Source organism: Scyliorhinus canicula, chromosome 7 (genome assembly GCF_902713615.1).
Source record: "Scyliorhinus canicula chromosome 7, sScyCan1.1, whole genome shotgun sequence".
In the NCBI taxonomy this organism is placed as follows: domain Eukaryota; kingdom Metazoa; phylum Chordata; class Chondrichthyes; order Carcharhiniformes; family Scyliorhinidae; genus Scyliorhinus; species Scyliorhinus canicula.
The window spans coordinates 174,684,935-174,699,069 of record NC_052152.1 but is presented as its reverse complement, the minus strand read 5'-3'; the positions used below and the strand labels follow the sequence as shown (position 1 = coordinate 174,699,069).

The 14,135-nt window shown below is 44.1% G+C and overlaps 1 protein-coding gene across 5 annotated transcripts in view; it reads left to right on the top strand.

Annotated features, from left to right (window-relative positions):
- LOC119969562 (sodium/potassium-transporting ATPase subunit beta-1-interacting protein 3-like) overlaps positions 1-14,135 on the top strand; it is a 254,468-nt gene that overhangs the window by 169,184 nt on the left and 71,149 nt on the right. For all 5 annotated transcript variants that reach the window (XM_038803322.1, XM_038803317.1, XM_038803320.1 and 2 more), the window contains one exon: positions 798-995. In XM_038803322.1, coding sequence (XP_038659250.1) covers positions 798-995 — 198 coding nt within the window. The remainder of the gene's footprint in view (positions 1-797; positions 996-14,135) is intronic.

The window sequence follows — 14,135 nt, the reverse complement described above, 5'->3', positions numbered from 1 at the left end:
GGAATCGAACCTGAGACCCTGGCGCTGTGAAGCAACGGTGCTAACCACTGTGCTACCATGCCGTCCATATCCCTGCAGCCTGTCAGAATTTTATGTTTCATATAAATTGTCTCTTATTCATCTACATTCCAGTGAATACAGGCCTAGTTGACCATATTTCTCCTCATACGACAATCCTGCCATCCTTCGTTGCAGTCCCTCTATGACAAGAATAATCTTTCTCAGATGAGGAGGCCACAACTGCACACAATACTGCAGGTGTGGGCTCACCAAAGCCCTGAACAGCTGCAGTTAGACACCTTTGCTCCTGAACTCAGGTCCTCTTGCAATGAAGGCTGATATATCACTTGCCTTCGAACTGCTTGTTGTATGTACCTGCATGCTTGCTTTTAGTGATTGGTTACCAGGGCAACCAGGTCCCTTTGTATGTCAACATTTCCCAAACTATCACCATTTAAATAAAGCTCTGCCATTCTGTTTCTCCATCCAAAATGGATACGTTCACATTTTTCGAAATTATGCTGCATCTGCCTATGCAGACCGCTGACTGTTCAATTTGAGTCACAACTTTTTCACCAGTTTCGTCACTACCTATGGGTGAACCTACTGACATTCAAGGAAATTGATGGTGTATCTGCTGCAGTTCTGATAAAGGGGTATTATGGAGAGTAAGGATAAATATCACTGTCAATAAATTTTCTACTGATCATAACCAGAGAGTTGTTTATAAAGTTTATTAGAATAATTCAATTTTTTTAATGTGCTAAATATCCAAACATATGCTTTTTTTTGTGCAGGAGAGTGATCTACTGACATTTAACATTTCTGTGCACCATTCCTGGTGGAGTGAACATGGTCCAGGCTGTGTTAGAAGAGAGATGCCAACCACCTATGTGAAAAGCTTGGATGGCCATTCCTATATCTCTGTGATGGGTTGTATTATTGATTACCAATATATTGAGGTTATTCACAGCTCCTCTCAAATACTGTTGGCAGTAAGTATGACACTTGATGACTGTAACAGAGTCAGGTATTTACGTATTGCATTTTGCTGCTAAATAACATTATAACATTTCCATGTTCCTTTGAACAATCTGAAAAGGGTGTTTTCCAGGCAGGTAGATCATGATCAAATCACAGACAAATATCAATAATTCTGTTCACCCTGCGAGTTATCCAGATAAAGGATAGAGGAGCAGAAAATGTGTATTGTACATCCATGAGTCATATGAGTGGATCCATTTAATTGCATTTTTATTATAATGGCATTAATCAAAAATCTAACTCATAAAACTTTTATAACAATGGCCATTGTTTCTTACGCTCATTTTAATGTGCTTTCTCTGGTTGTGTCAGATTATTAATTAGATTGATATGTAATCATAACTCAGTGCTTACTGAATAATTGCTTGCATTAGTAAGATCTGCAGAAATCGATTGTTTTCTATTCAGTTAGTGCCATCCCCTAACTGTTTGAACTATGCATGGGTAATTGCCAGTTATGTGAATTTATATTACCCCCCCCCCCCCGCCTTACCTTTGAAGTACATAACGGGAGAACGTTAAAATGTTTGCAAAATGCTTGTTCTAGAAAAAAAAAACAATAACATCTGCTAATAGATCAGTTTACGAATACAGTTTTCACAAAAATACAATAAAAAATAACAGGCCAGAATTTTATGCAGCTGAGGCGGTCACGCGCTTGACTCAGAAGTGCGTTAAGAAGTCGTGACACAAGACATTGGGGGCGCTTCTCCAATATCCTCACCCATGCATGAGATTTCGAGCTCGGCAGGCACGCATGCAAATCAGATGTGCACCCGCTAACAATAAAAGGGCCATATAAGGCCATCAAAAGTCCAATCGACAGAGATTTCACACTGCCTGTGCAATTTTGGCCCGTAGAAATGAGAAAGGACATTGTAATGGCAATCTCATGCTTTCAAACGTGTGGCAAACGTGTACTTTATTGGGGGGAGGGGGGGGGGGGGGGCGTTGGGACAATATTTCTCAATGCTACTTGTCAGTGTACTATGTTTTCTGGAACTACAGCAAGTTTCCCTGGATGACCTCTGCTGTGGCCTCCATCCAGGCTGCCTTTGTCTGGCCTTCTCTTCCCTTCCTCAGCATGAGGACCTTCCGCCTATCACATACACCCTGGAGGAGGACACACAGGGAGTCATTTCACAAACACCTACTATTCATAAGGGGCATGTGTCAGATCCTTTCCTCCCTGGTAAGGGTCCTGAATGATTCACTACTAGCAGAAAAGCCACCCATATGTAAAATCAAGCCCACTGAAGGGTCTCAATTGGGACAAGCATGGTCAGCTGGTTGGCCTACTGTCAGGTGGATGTACCTTTCAGAAATGGGTGGTTATCAAATAGCTGCAATGATGTCAGTGTGTGGTTGGAGCTGGGCTGTCTATCTTTCACTTTTGTTTAGAGCTGGGAGCTGCAGTGTGTTTTTGATTTTGTTTTCAGAGTTGCAGAGCTGCATTCAAAGCAAGCAGCTGTGTAATGATCTCTCTCTTTACAAGCTAAATAATGTCTTCAGCTCATTGATTATTTCAAAGCAATTTCAGATTCTGTAGAGAATTTAAACCTGCTGTCTTTATTTAAAAAGGGTTTAACTTATGAATGTTGTTTGGGAAGTTATTAAGGATTATCTATAGAGTACTGTATCTTTTGGGGGGTGGTCAGGTTTGGTAGTTGATAAACGGTTTACTGTGTGTTTATAAAATGCTAACTGGTTTCATAGAATAAACATTGTTTTTGTTTTAAAATACTTTTAGTTCTCTGTTGCATCACATCTGTAAAGTGGGCCCTTGTGCTCCCCTTAACCAAAATCTATTTAAAGTTGTGGGTCAGGTGATCACCATGGTATACTTTGGTGTTCTCTAAACCCTGGCCCGTAATATTACACAACGCCCATCCCATCATGAAATTGCAGTGAAGTCGGGGTGGGTGGGAAGGAGGTAAGAAGGCCATCCAAGGAATTTTATAGGGCCCTGCCACCCACCTGCAAACTGGCTGTAATATTCTGCCCATGGTATATTTCCCCACCACATATTTACCACCATTACCATAGGCGTAACAGTGCAGAAGGAGGCCATTCGGCCCATCAAGTCTGCACCGGCCCTTACAAAGAGCACCCTACTCAAGCCCACATATCTACTCTATCCCCGTAACCCTGTAACCCCCACTTAACATTTTTGGACACTAAGGGAAATTTAGCGGGGCCAGTCCACCTAACCTGCGCATATTTGGACTGTGGGAGGAAACCGGAGCACCCGGAGGAAACCCACGCAGACACGGGGAGAACGTGCAGACTCTGCACAGACAGTGACCCAGCCGGGAATCGAACCTGGGACCCTGGAGCTGTGAAGCAACTGTGCTAACCACTATGCTACCGTGCTGCCCCAGACTCACAAACTTATACACATTGGCAACAATTCAACCATGGCAGCCACATCACTGAGATATATTGCCGGACTCTCTCTCCAGCGGGATCTTCCAGCCTTGCTGAAATCAACGGACATTTTGAATGACTCACTGACACGGGGAACCCATCGCAGTAGAGCTGGAAAATTCCAGCCACTCACACTTTCCTACACCAAAAGCTGGTATATAAGTGGAGACAACAGCAATGGACTGTGTTACACCCAAATTGTGAAACTGCCCTTTTCATGAAATGGGCGCTGGTAGAATCTGTTCCATGAACGGGGCAAAACCCATTGCAAGGATCATGAAATTGGCAGTTTGACTGCTCATTTCATGAAATGATCAATGCTATTTATAAGTTGTAAAAATTGCTGCCGTGTATAAGCTAATATCGTGTACTATATTGCTCAATTATCTTGTAAATTTGGGGGAAACAAGTTTGTCTGCAAAGGTGGTTGATGGAAGGTGTAAAATTTAATATAATTTTCAAAGGAGCAAGGTTACATAGATGATTTGGAGTTGGGGACCAAGGGCAATGTGTCCAAGTTTGCAGATGACACTAAGATGAGTGGTAAAGCGAAAAGTGCAGAGGATACTGGAAGTCTGCAGAGGGATTTGGATAGGTTAAGTAAATGGGCTAGGGTCTGGCAGATGGAATACAATGTTGACAAATGTGAGGTTATCCATTTTGGTAGGAATAACAGCAAACGGGATTATTATTTAAACGATAAAATATTAAAGCGTGTCGCTGTTCAGAGAGACTTGGGTGTGCTAGTGCATGAGTCACAGAAGGTTGGTTTACATGTGCAACAGGTGATTAAGAAGGCAAATGGAATTTTGTCCTTCATTGCTAGAGGGATGGAGTTTAAGACTAGGGAGGTTATGTTGCAATTGTATAAGGTGTTAGTGCGGCCACACCTGGAGTATTGTGTTCAGTTTTGGTCTCCTTACTTGAGAAAGGACGTACTGGCGCTGGAGGGTGTGCAGAGGAGATTCACTAGGTTAATCCCAGACCTGAAGGGGTTGGATTATGAGGAGAGGTTGAGTAGACTGGGACTGTACTCGTTGGAATTTAGAAGGATGAGGGGGGATCTTATAGAAACATTTAAAATTATGAAGGGAATAGATAGGATAGATGCGGGCAGGTTGTTTCCACTGGCGGGTGACAGCAGAACTAGGGGACATAGCCTCAAAATAAGGGGAAGTAGATTTAGGACTGAGTTTCGGAGGAACTTCTTCACCCAAAGGGTTGTGAATCTATGGAATTCCTTGCCCAGTGAAGCAGTTGAGGCTCCTTCATTACATGTTTTTAAGGTAAAGATAGATAGTTTTTTGAAGAATAACGGGATTAAGGGTTATGGTGTTCGGGCCGGAAAGTGGAGCTGAGTCCACAAAAGATCAGCCATGATCTAATTGAATGGCGGAGCAGGCTCGAGGGGCCAGATGGCCTACTCCTGCTCCTAGTTCTTATGTTACATCTGCCTATTTGACTTCAAAGCAGGCGATAGAAGGAGTGAAATTCCATGCTGGAAGTGAAAATAACATGGCATTGACTTCAAAGACTCACATGGCAAGTGGCTCTTATTGATCATTAATGACAAATTCATCCCTCCTATGTTGTACCCAAATTAAAATGTGATGGCATTCAAACCTCTTCTAGAACCACTATGTAAGCACAGAAATCTATACTAACTGGCATAACCCCTGGACACACTGAAGATGGATGACTGTGCTAAGAGCTGTGCTATTTTGTAGTCTGCCAAACAGAAGCTTATTGCTGTCCTCAAGTGTGGGAAAACTGGACAGAAGTTCCAAAGAGATGAATATCACATCCTGAAAATGTTTGTGCTCACACCTCTGAGTCGTGTGGACAAGGTTACCAAGAGCAATGGTAAGTACATGACTGCCAAGGGAGCAGTCCTAGCCATTATGTGACAAGCCCTCATTGGAACTTGCCATGGTGGGGAAGAGAAGACTTACAAAAAAACTTTCTGAAAAGTTTGCAAACATCCCACGGTGGCTTATAGGATAATACATCAGTCGTTGCGAGATATCCATGGAAAAACATTGTATTAAGAGACAGCAACAAGAGTGATTGAGATATCTGTCTGCCAATGAAGTGAATTAATGTGGACAAGTAGACCTGGTTGACTGCAGACTATGAAGGAGATGTTATCATTTCATATTGCACTGCAGGGAATACCTGACCAAGTTCCATGTCATTTGTACTCTGAAATCCAGTTGAGGTTATCCATGAGCTGCTTCTCATATTTCGAGACATTGGAGCTTTACATATTCTACAGGAAGATAATGAAACGTAGTTCACAGCACTGGTTATCAGTAAACTGGCAACACGCTGGGAAGAACTGGTGTTGGTAAAGGGGCACTCCAGATATCCTGAGAATCGAGTTTCTGTGGAATGCAGTAATGGTGATATGAAGCTGAGGCTAATGGCCTGGATATGTGTCAACAACTGCCCTCAGTGGGGCTACGGTGTCCATTTTTGTTTGGTGGGCAATGAGCAGCAGTTATTATGAGGCTATAAAGACGGTCCCTTACTTGTTTTTGCTGTATTGTGATCAACGGTGACTATAAACTCTGCCTGAATGCTTTGGATATAATACTGGATGAAGATGGTATGGTGGCACAGTGGTTAGCTCTGCTGTCTGACGGCGCCAAGGATCCAGGTTTGATCATGGCCTGGGGTCTCTGTCCGTGTGGAGTTTGTACATTCTCCCCGTGGCTGCGTGGGCCTCACCCCACAACCCAAAGATGTGCACAGTAGGAAGATTGGCCACGCTAAATTGCCCCTCAATTGGAATTTTAAAAAAAAAATACTTGATGAAATGTAAGAGGACAGTAAACAGAATTAAGCAGAGTAGACACTTGTGAATGAAACTTTATTTTTCGTTCATAAAAGTTGAACTGGACAATTTTTCCAATGCCCATTTCATGAACTGGGTGGTCAAACTGCCTGTTTCATGAACTGTACAGGAAGTGGGCAGTTTAACAAATTTGGTGTAACAGACTGGAAGAGGACAACCGAAATGGAAAAGACAATACTGGCCACCATGGGAAGGATCATGACTGAGGCGGTGCTGTTGGAATTGATGTTCACAGTTTCTGAATGCCTAATCCTCCTCCTCTCTTACCACATCTCCCTCATCCCACAATCTCTTCTGGCTAACAAGCTGCAGATGGTGTAAACACACACGTCTTACTTTCTCCTTTCCCTCACCACAAGCCAGTCTGCCCCTTCTCATCTCAGATATTCAAGAACTAGAGTCTTCCCTTCAGTGGAGGAAGTGAAAATAGGGACGATGAAGAGACACAGCCATTCAACTATAAGCTTAGTGACTGAGAAGGCAAGTATTTTAGAGGCCAGGTTAGAGGAGGGATATCATAGAATCGTAGAATCTCTACAGTGTAGAAGGAGGCCATTTGGCCCATCGAGTCTACACTGACCCTCTGAAAGAACACTCCACCCAACCTCAGTACCCCGCCTTATCCCCACAACCCATTAACCTAGCTTTCACATCTTTGTTTGTGGACACAAAGGGGCAATTTAGCATTGCCACTATGCACATGATGAGACAATGGGCACCACTCCATAGGAGCCCCGGGTGCAGGGAAAGGATAACACAGGTGTCAGCCCACTGGAGATGGTGAGGTTATATACTAGTTCAACTGCAGAGGCCTCAGAAGAAAGTAGCTGGATATACACAACCAAATGCTTGGTGCACTGAACAAACTGCTGGAAAACTTGAAAACAATGACAGGAGTCCAGCACCAACTTGGCACAGGGCCATCCTTTCTGACATGGTGATCATCTACGTTAGCATATCTATGGAACCAACCATGATGCAGTGTATGATGGCTGATGGCACAGCTTCCATTGCAGTACAAATTGATTGTGTCAAAGGTATGACGTCTATCACCATAGCTTAAGATGCCAGTAATCAAAAAAGCTTCCAGAAATCATAGCATCCTAATTCAGGAGTGTAATGGAATATTCTCCACTTGCCTGGACAAGTGCAGCTCCGACAACACTTAAGAAACTCAACACCATCGAGGACAAAGTAGGCCACTTGGTTGCTACCCCTTCCACAACCATTCACTCCCTCCACCACTGACGTACAGTAGCAGCAGTGTATGCCATCTACAAGATGCACTGCAGGAATTCACCAAGGCTCCTTAGGCAGCACCTTCCAAACCCACGACCAATATCATCTAGAAGGACAAGAGCAGCAGATACTTGCGAACACCATCACCTGGAGGTCCCCCTCCAAGTCACTTATCATCCTGACTTGGAAATATATAGTAATAGTAATCTTTATTAGTGTCACAAGTAGGCTTACATTAACATTGCAATGAAGTTACTATGAACATCCCCTAGTCATTCTTTCACTGTTGCTGGGTCAAAATCCTGGAATTCCCTCCCTAAAAGAACTGTGGGTGTACCTACACCTCGGGGACTGTAACGGTTCAGGAAGACAGATCACTACCACCTTCTGAAGGGCAGCTAGGGATGGTCAATAAAAGAAGGTCTGACCAGCAATGCCCACATCTAATAAATTAATCTAAACAATAGCAGTCATTCAAGCTGCTCTCCAACCAATCACCAGAATGGCTGAGGTGCCACCCTGGGGTAGTGGCAGTGAGTTCATGAAGCACGTACCTTCAGTCCTTTGGCAGGGTGCTGCTTCCGCCCTGCCGTCCCACCAGTGTCCGTACTGTGATCTGTCGGCCTGCCAGCTGAGTCTACTACAACTTAGGTCAAGATGGTATATTATGAAGCCAGACACAGAGCTCGTTCAGGTTGTCTTTTAAAGGTGGCTACAGTCTCTGTAAGCCAATGAGTAAACAGCTTTTATGAATGCCAGAAAAAGTAAAGGTGCACGGAAGAGGCAGTAAGGAAATACATAAGGATTGTCATGGGAGTGTCCCTTTAAGAAAGCACTTTTAATCAAAAGGAGAGTTTATTCTACGTAGCTTCGTAGAATAAACTCTCCTTTTGATTAAAAGTGCTTGAGGCCTCTGTTGAATTACACCTGCACAATGACATCACTGAAGCCATGTGATAAGATAAAACATTTCTTAAAGGGACACTCCCATGACAATCCTTGTGTATTTCCTTACTGCCTCTTCCGTGCACCTTTACTTTTTCTGACATTCGTAAAAGCTGTTTACTCATTGGCTTACTTGTGCTTCTCGTAACCAAAATTAATAAACAGTTGCAGGTCAGGTTAACTCTATGATATACTTTGGGGTTTTCTAAACCCTGGCCCATAACAGGGTGGTAAGCATTGCCACGTTCATCCAACTTCCACACAAACTCTCAGGTACTCAGTCCCCAACAGAACACTACTGTTTTAAAGCCAACCTGATCAGCTCTGCTGTTCTCAGTTCTGTCTTTAACTTCTCCGAACAGTACCCTGCTCAAGTTCCAGTTCCTTTTTTTAAAATTGGTTCATGGGATGTGGGCATCTTAGGCTCTGCCAGCATTTATTGTCCATTCCTACTTGCCCTTGAGGGGGCAATTAAGAGTCAACCACATTTCTGCTAGTCTCGTGGAGGCCAGACCAGGAAAGGACAGCAGATTTCCTTCTATTAGTGAGCCAGTTAGTTTTTACAACAATTCGACAATGGTTTCATGGTCATCATTAGACTTTTAAAAAAATGTCAGATTTCTATTGAATTTAAATTTCACCATCTGCAGTGGTGGATTTTGAACCTGGGTCCCCAGAGCATTACTCCGAGTCTCTGCTTTACTAGTCCAGTGACAACACCACTACGCCACCACATCCCATGTTTCCCTTTTTACTTCAATCTTCACGGAAACCTCTCTTCATTACCTAATTTCTGAAGCTACCTTTCCAGCCCATTACTTCTTTGTATCGTTTTCCTGCTTCTAGCAGGGCTATAAGAGCTACCTTCTCTCTCACTGCTGAGGTCCAATTGCTTTGAAGTCGAACTCTAAAAGGCTCCTTACCCTAAAGATGCCCCTGGTTGCAGAGCAACAGCTCATTCTTTTTCCAGTGCTCTTTTTTACCTTTGGCATCATAACCTCCCGAAGCGCAATGCAGCCATAGTTTAAACTGAAACCAAAACCCCCTATCGTTTCAAACACCTATGTTTAACATGAATTTAACAAGAGATTTACCCTTTCTTACACAAAAACATTAAATTAAACTCATTTAAATCTATACCTTATTTCTAATATCCAACAATACAAACATAAAGTGCTTAAAACTACCCCTGCTCTCTGACAGGAAACATGAGCCACCTCATGAGACGATAACAATTGTCAACCAATAGACACCCTTTGATTTGTGGTTGTTTTAATATAGATGGCACAGAGACTTGCTCCATCTACACCTCCCGTTGCCTGGGGAAAGCAGGCAGCATAATCAAGGATCCCTCCCACCCGGCTTACTCACTTTTCCAACTTCTTCCATCGGGCAGGAGATTCAGAAGTCTGAGAACACGCACAAACAGACTCAAAAACAGCTTCTTCCCCACTGTCACCAGACTCCTAAATGACCCTCTTATTGACTGACCTCATTAACACTACACCCTGTATGCTTCAACCAATGCCAATGCTTATGTAGTTACATTGTATATCTTGTGTTGCCCTATTATGTATTCTCATGTATTTTCCCTGAATTTTGTTTAATTTCCTTTTCTTCCATGTACTGAATGATCTGTTGAGCTGCTTGCAGAAAAATACTTTTCACTGTACCTCGGTACACGTGACAATAAACAAATCCAATCCAATCCAATCCATCATGGAATAATCGTGACTACTGCCATTTGTATAATGTAACATCTTGTGGTTGCACAAGAATCCCTTGCTGTTGATGAATATGTTCAAATTAAGATAAGGATCACGCAAGACAATGCGTTTGCAATCAATGGCACCATGCACCAAGAAGATATTACAATCCATGCAAAACCTCATGTTCACACTGCCTGCTTATTTCTAGCAAGAAGGAATGAGTTGAATATGATGCACATTGTATAGAGAGTCTCAGTGACCTCCCTTATACTACATGGCACTGTAAACAATGGGAAATTGCCGATATATCCAGCAGCAGCCTGAAAGGAGCTAGGTGAATAAAAATAAGTGGCATGGTCCAATAGCCACACTGCACCCGAAAAGCAGCTCGCCTTGGCACAGTGTGACTGATAAAAGCCAGGAAACACCACTCCCAGTATGTACCCGGTGATCTTGCGTGATATTGCGATGTAAATCACTTTTTAGCAAATCTGCATATTAGAGCGAGGCAGCTAATCTCACTTTAATATATAGTTTCCTAATTTACCTGAAGCATTGGGATCTATCCCCTTCACCTTCGAGCCTGTGGGCGAGCGCTGTTTCGCACTGGTCCCCGCAAACTGGGTCCAGACGGAACGGCACTCGTGGGAGTCTCCCAGGGGATTGGAGCGGAGCTCCTTGATTTAGAAAGCGGGGCTATGTGCAGCCTCTGCCACGCATTCCCCACTGAGGCACCTTATTTACTGCGAGTGGAGATGTACAGCCAAGTGTTTCTCGTCGCGGCGAGCGCCGGCAAACTCACGGCTAAACACGCTCGCTATGGGACTTGTTCCCATTTAGTTGCATCGCGCTCAAGGAGTCTTTTATGACACCCTGGGCAAGTGTGCAGTCAATTCCAGCCCCACATACCCCAGAGTCGCAACACAAGTGGTGTACGTTTAAACACGAATACTGTTTTTTTATAACAAGAACTATAATGAAATGCGCAGCAAATACAATGGAACGACAAATAATAGATACCTAACTCCTATTTTAACTTGCTTCCTACCCTCTACACGCATAGAAGGCAGACAAACACAGAGGGATGGAAAGGGAAAAATGTATGTGAAAAAGAAAAGTCTTTGCCTCTGATGATGGTTCTTAGTGTGTTTTCTTCACAGTAAGCTTGTAAATTACAGTCTTTGTTTTGGAGCCTATACTCACATCTTTCCTGAGTCCCTGTTTCACCAAACCTTGTTTTCCGTTAGTGGCCTGTCTTCAGGCCTCTGTAGTTTCAGGAACCTGCCACCCACAGGCTTATTGGAGGGAGAGTTAGCTCATCTCTCTGGACAGAATTAGCAACATCTTTCTGGAGAGAGTTAGCAGATGCTGGACTTTGCCTGCACAGCCTGGAATGGTTCTCCTGCAAATAGATTAATCCAGGCTCTCTGCTGGTTCAGAAACACAGCCTTTCTGGAGAAACATAGAGAGGAGAGAATAGCAGGACCTTCCCCGGGGCTGCCAGGAATCAAACTGAAACCAAACTGAAAACCTCGAGACTCTGAACCAACCCACTGAGATAAGATCCAATCACCACCCATTATTGAGCAACGTACAGCCTTTTGGGTCAATTCATTGGCCACCAGCCAAATCAATCAAATCGCATCCCAACCCATCTCTTCTCACTGATGCTGGTCAGTCTACAATTCCAGTGTGAACCAGCACAGACTAGCACAGTGGTCTCTCCTGCTGCTGAATTCTTCTGCTTGAATTAAAGGTACAGGCTGCTTGCCTTAAAGACACTGTCCATTAATCATCCGTGGATCAAAATTGTAATGGCAGAAATAAAAGAAAGGAGAAATAAGTGAATAAACAGGAAGGGCCCTTACAAGTCAGTCACCTTAATGGCCACAGGCACTATTTTGGGGCTGCAGCTGTGGCTACAGCACTTGACTGATTTCACCACGATTCCTGTTGTGAACAAAATAAATCTCTACATTGGGCCTTGCTGAAATTAGGGTAATAGAATTGCTCCCTAAAGGCATTCATTGGATATGGCCTCCTGCTGTGTGCTCTTTTCCGCCGCCTCTTCCTTCGTCTTTTCAAAAATATTTTCATTACGAAAAGATTTTCAAATCTAATACCATCACAGCCATGTTCAAACAATAGTTACGACATTTTAACACCCTCACCCCCCTTCAAAATTGATCCAAAAAGAACAAAAAACACCCCCCCCACCCCCTCCAGTCCTCCCTCCCCCCCTACATCTGATGGTGACCAGCTGCCTGAAGTGCGAAATGAACAACTGCCATCTCAGATAGAACCCTTCCGTCGACCCTCACAGGATATATTTAATCTTTTCGAAGTGTAAGAACACCATCAGGTCACTTAACCACGCCGCGGCACCGAAGGCTTCCACCGCTCCTCAAAATCAGCAAACCCCATCGATAAACAAATTTCCAAACCGCTCCAACCCCTCCTCCCTCCATGTCCCAAACCACGGGTTCAAGGCCGCCGGTACAAAACGATGATTCTCAGAGATTAGGGCCCACAATGACATGACACCCAGCTTAAAATGCTGCCTTAACTATCTCCATATTCCCAAGGTGGCCACCACCACCGGATGATTGGAAGTCCATTTAGCCAAAAGAATGGAAGAGGAGTCTTAACCAAGGCCCTCAAACTGGAGCGTCTGCAGGCGTTCCTCTCCTTCCGCTCCGACACAGACTCCGTCCCTCTATATCACCCCCGCACGCTGTCAATATTTGCCACCTAATAATAAAATAATAGATTGGAAATACCCTGACCTTCTGACTGCTTATCCCTCTTCAAAAACGTTCTGCAAATCCGTGGGGTCTTATCCTCCCAAATAAAAGAAGGTAACATTTTATTCACTTTCACAGAGAAAGATTGAGGGAAGAAAATTGGTAGCCACTGAAACAAAAATAGAAACCTTGGGAGGATATTCATTTTTACCGACTGAACCCTCACACGGAGGCGTGCGGAGGCGAGGCACGCCAAATCGAACCTTACTGCGATACAACGCAACCTTTGCCTTATTAAATATGCAGCACGCCTCTTGGCCTGTTTCGCTCCATCATCTTGATAAATTCTCACCGCATGACCCTGCCATCTGCAAACGCGATGATCCCTTTCCCACTGTAAAACTCTTTCTTTGGCCTGAAAGCTGTGGAATCGCACGGTGATTACACGCGATGCTTCACCTGCACTGAGTTTCTGCCTCAATGACCTGTGGGCACAATCCAGCTCGGGAGGTATCGCCATTCCCCCCCCCCCCTCCCCCCCCTCCCCCACCGTTTCCAAAACAACTGTAACATCAATTTTATCGGGCCCTCCAGATCCTCCAGCAACCAAACCACCCTCAAGATCTGTCTACAAGTGGGCAGCACGGTGGCACAGTGGTTAGCACTGCTGTCTCATGGCACCGAGGTCCCAGGTTCAATCCCGGCTCTGGGTCACTGTCCGTGTGGAGTTTGCACATTCTCCTCGTGTTTGCGTGGGTTTCGAAAGATGTGCAGGGTAGGTGGATTGGCTATGCTAAATTGTCCCTTAATTGGAAAAAATGAATTGGGTACTCTAAATTCATAAAAAAAAGGATCTGTCCACAAGACCAATTTTCCAAGTCGTCAACTTTGGCCCTTAATATTTTGTTATCGGCTGTCACCCGTGCCATCTCCCCTTCCAGGGCAGTGATCTGGTCATTATGCCTGGACAGAGCCACCCTGACCTCTTTCAACTCCACATCCTGCACTTTCTCCACCTCATCCACTTTATCCAAGGCCCCTCGAATCGAGGATATTGCTGCCTCAATCACTTTTACATAGTCCCCCGAGACCTCCCAACGTAATTCTGTAGCTCCACCACTAAGATCTCAACTGTGAATGGGACATGCAACTCAGCAGTTTCTGCCATTT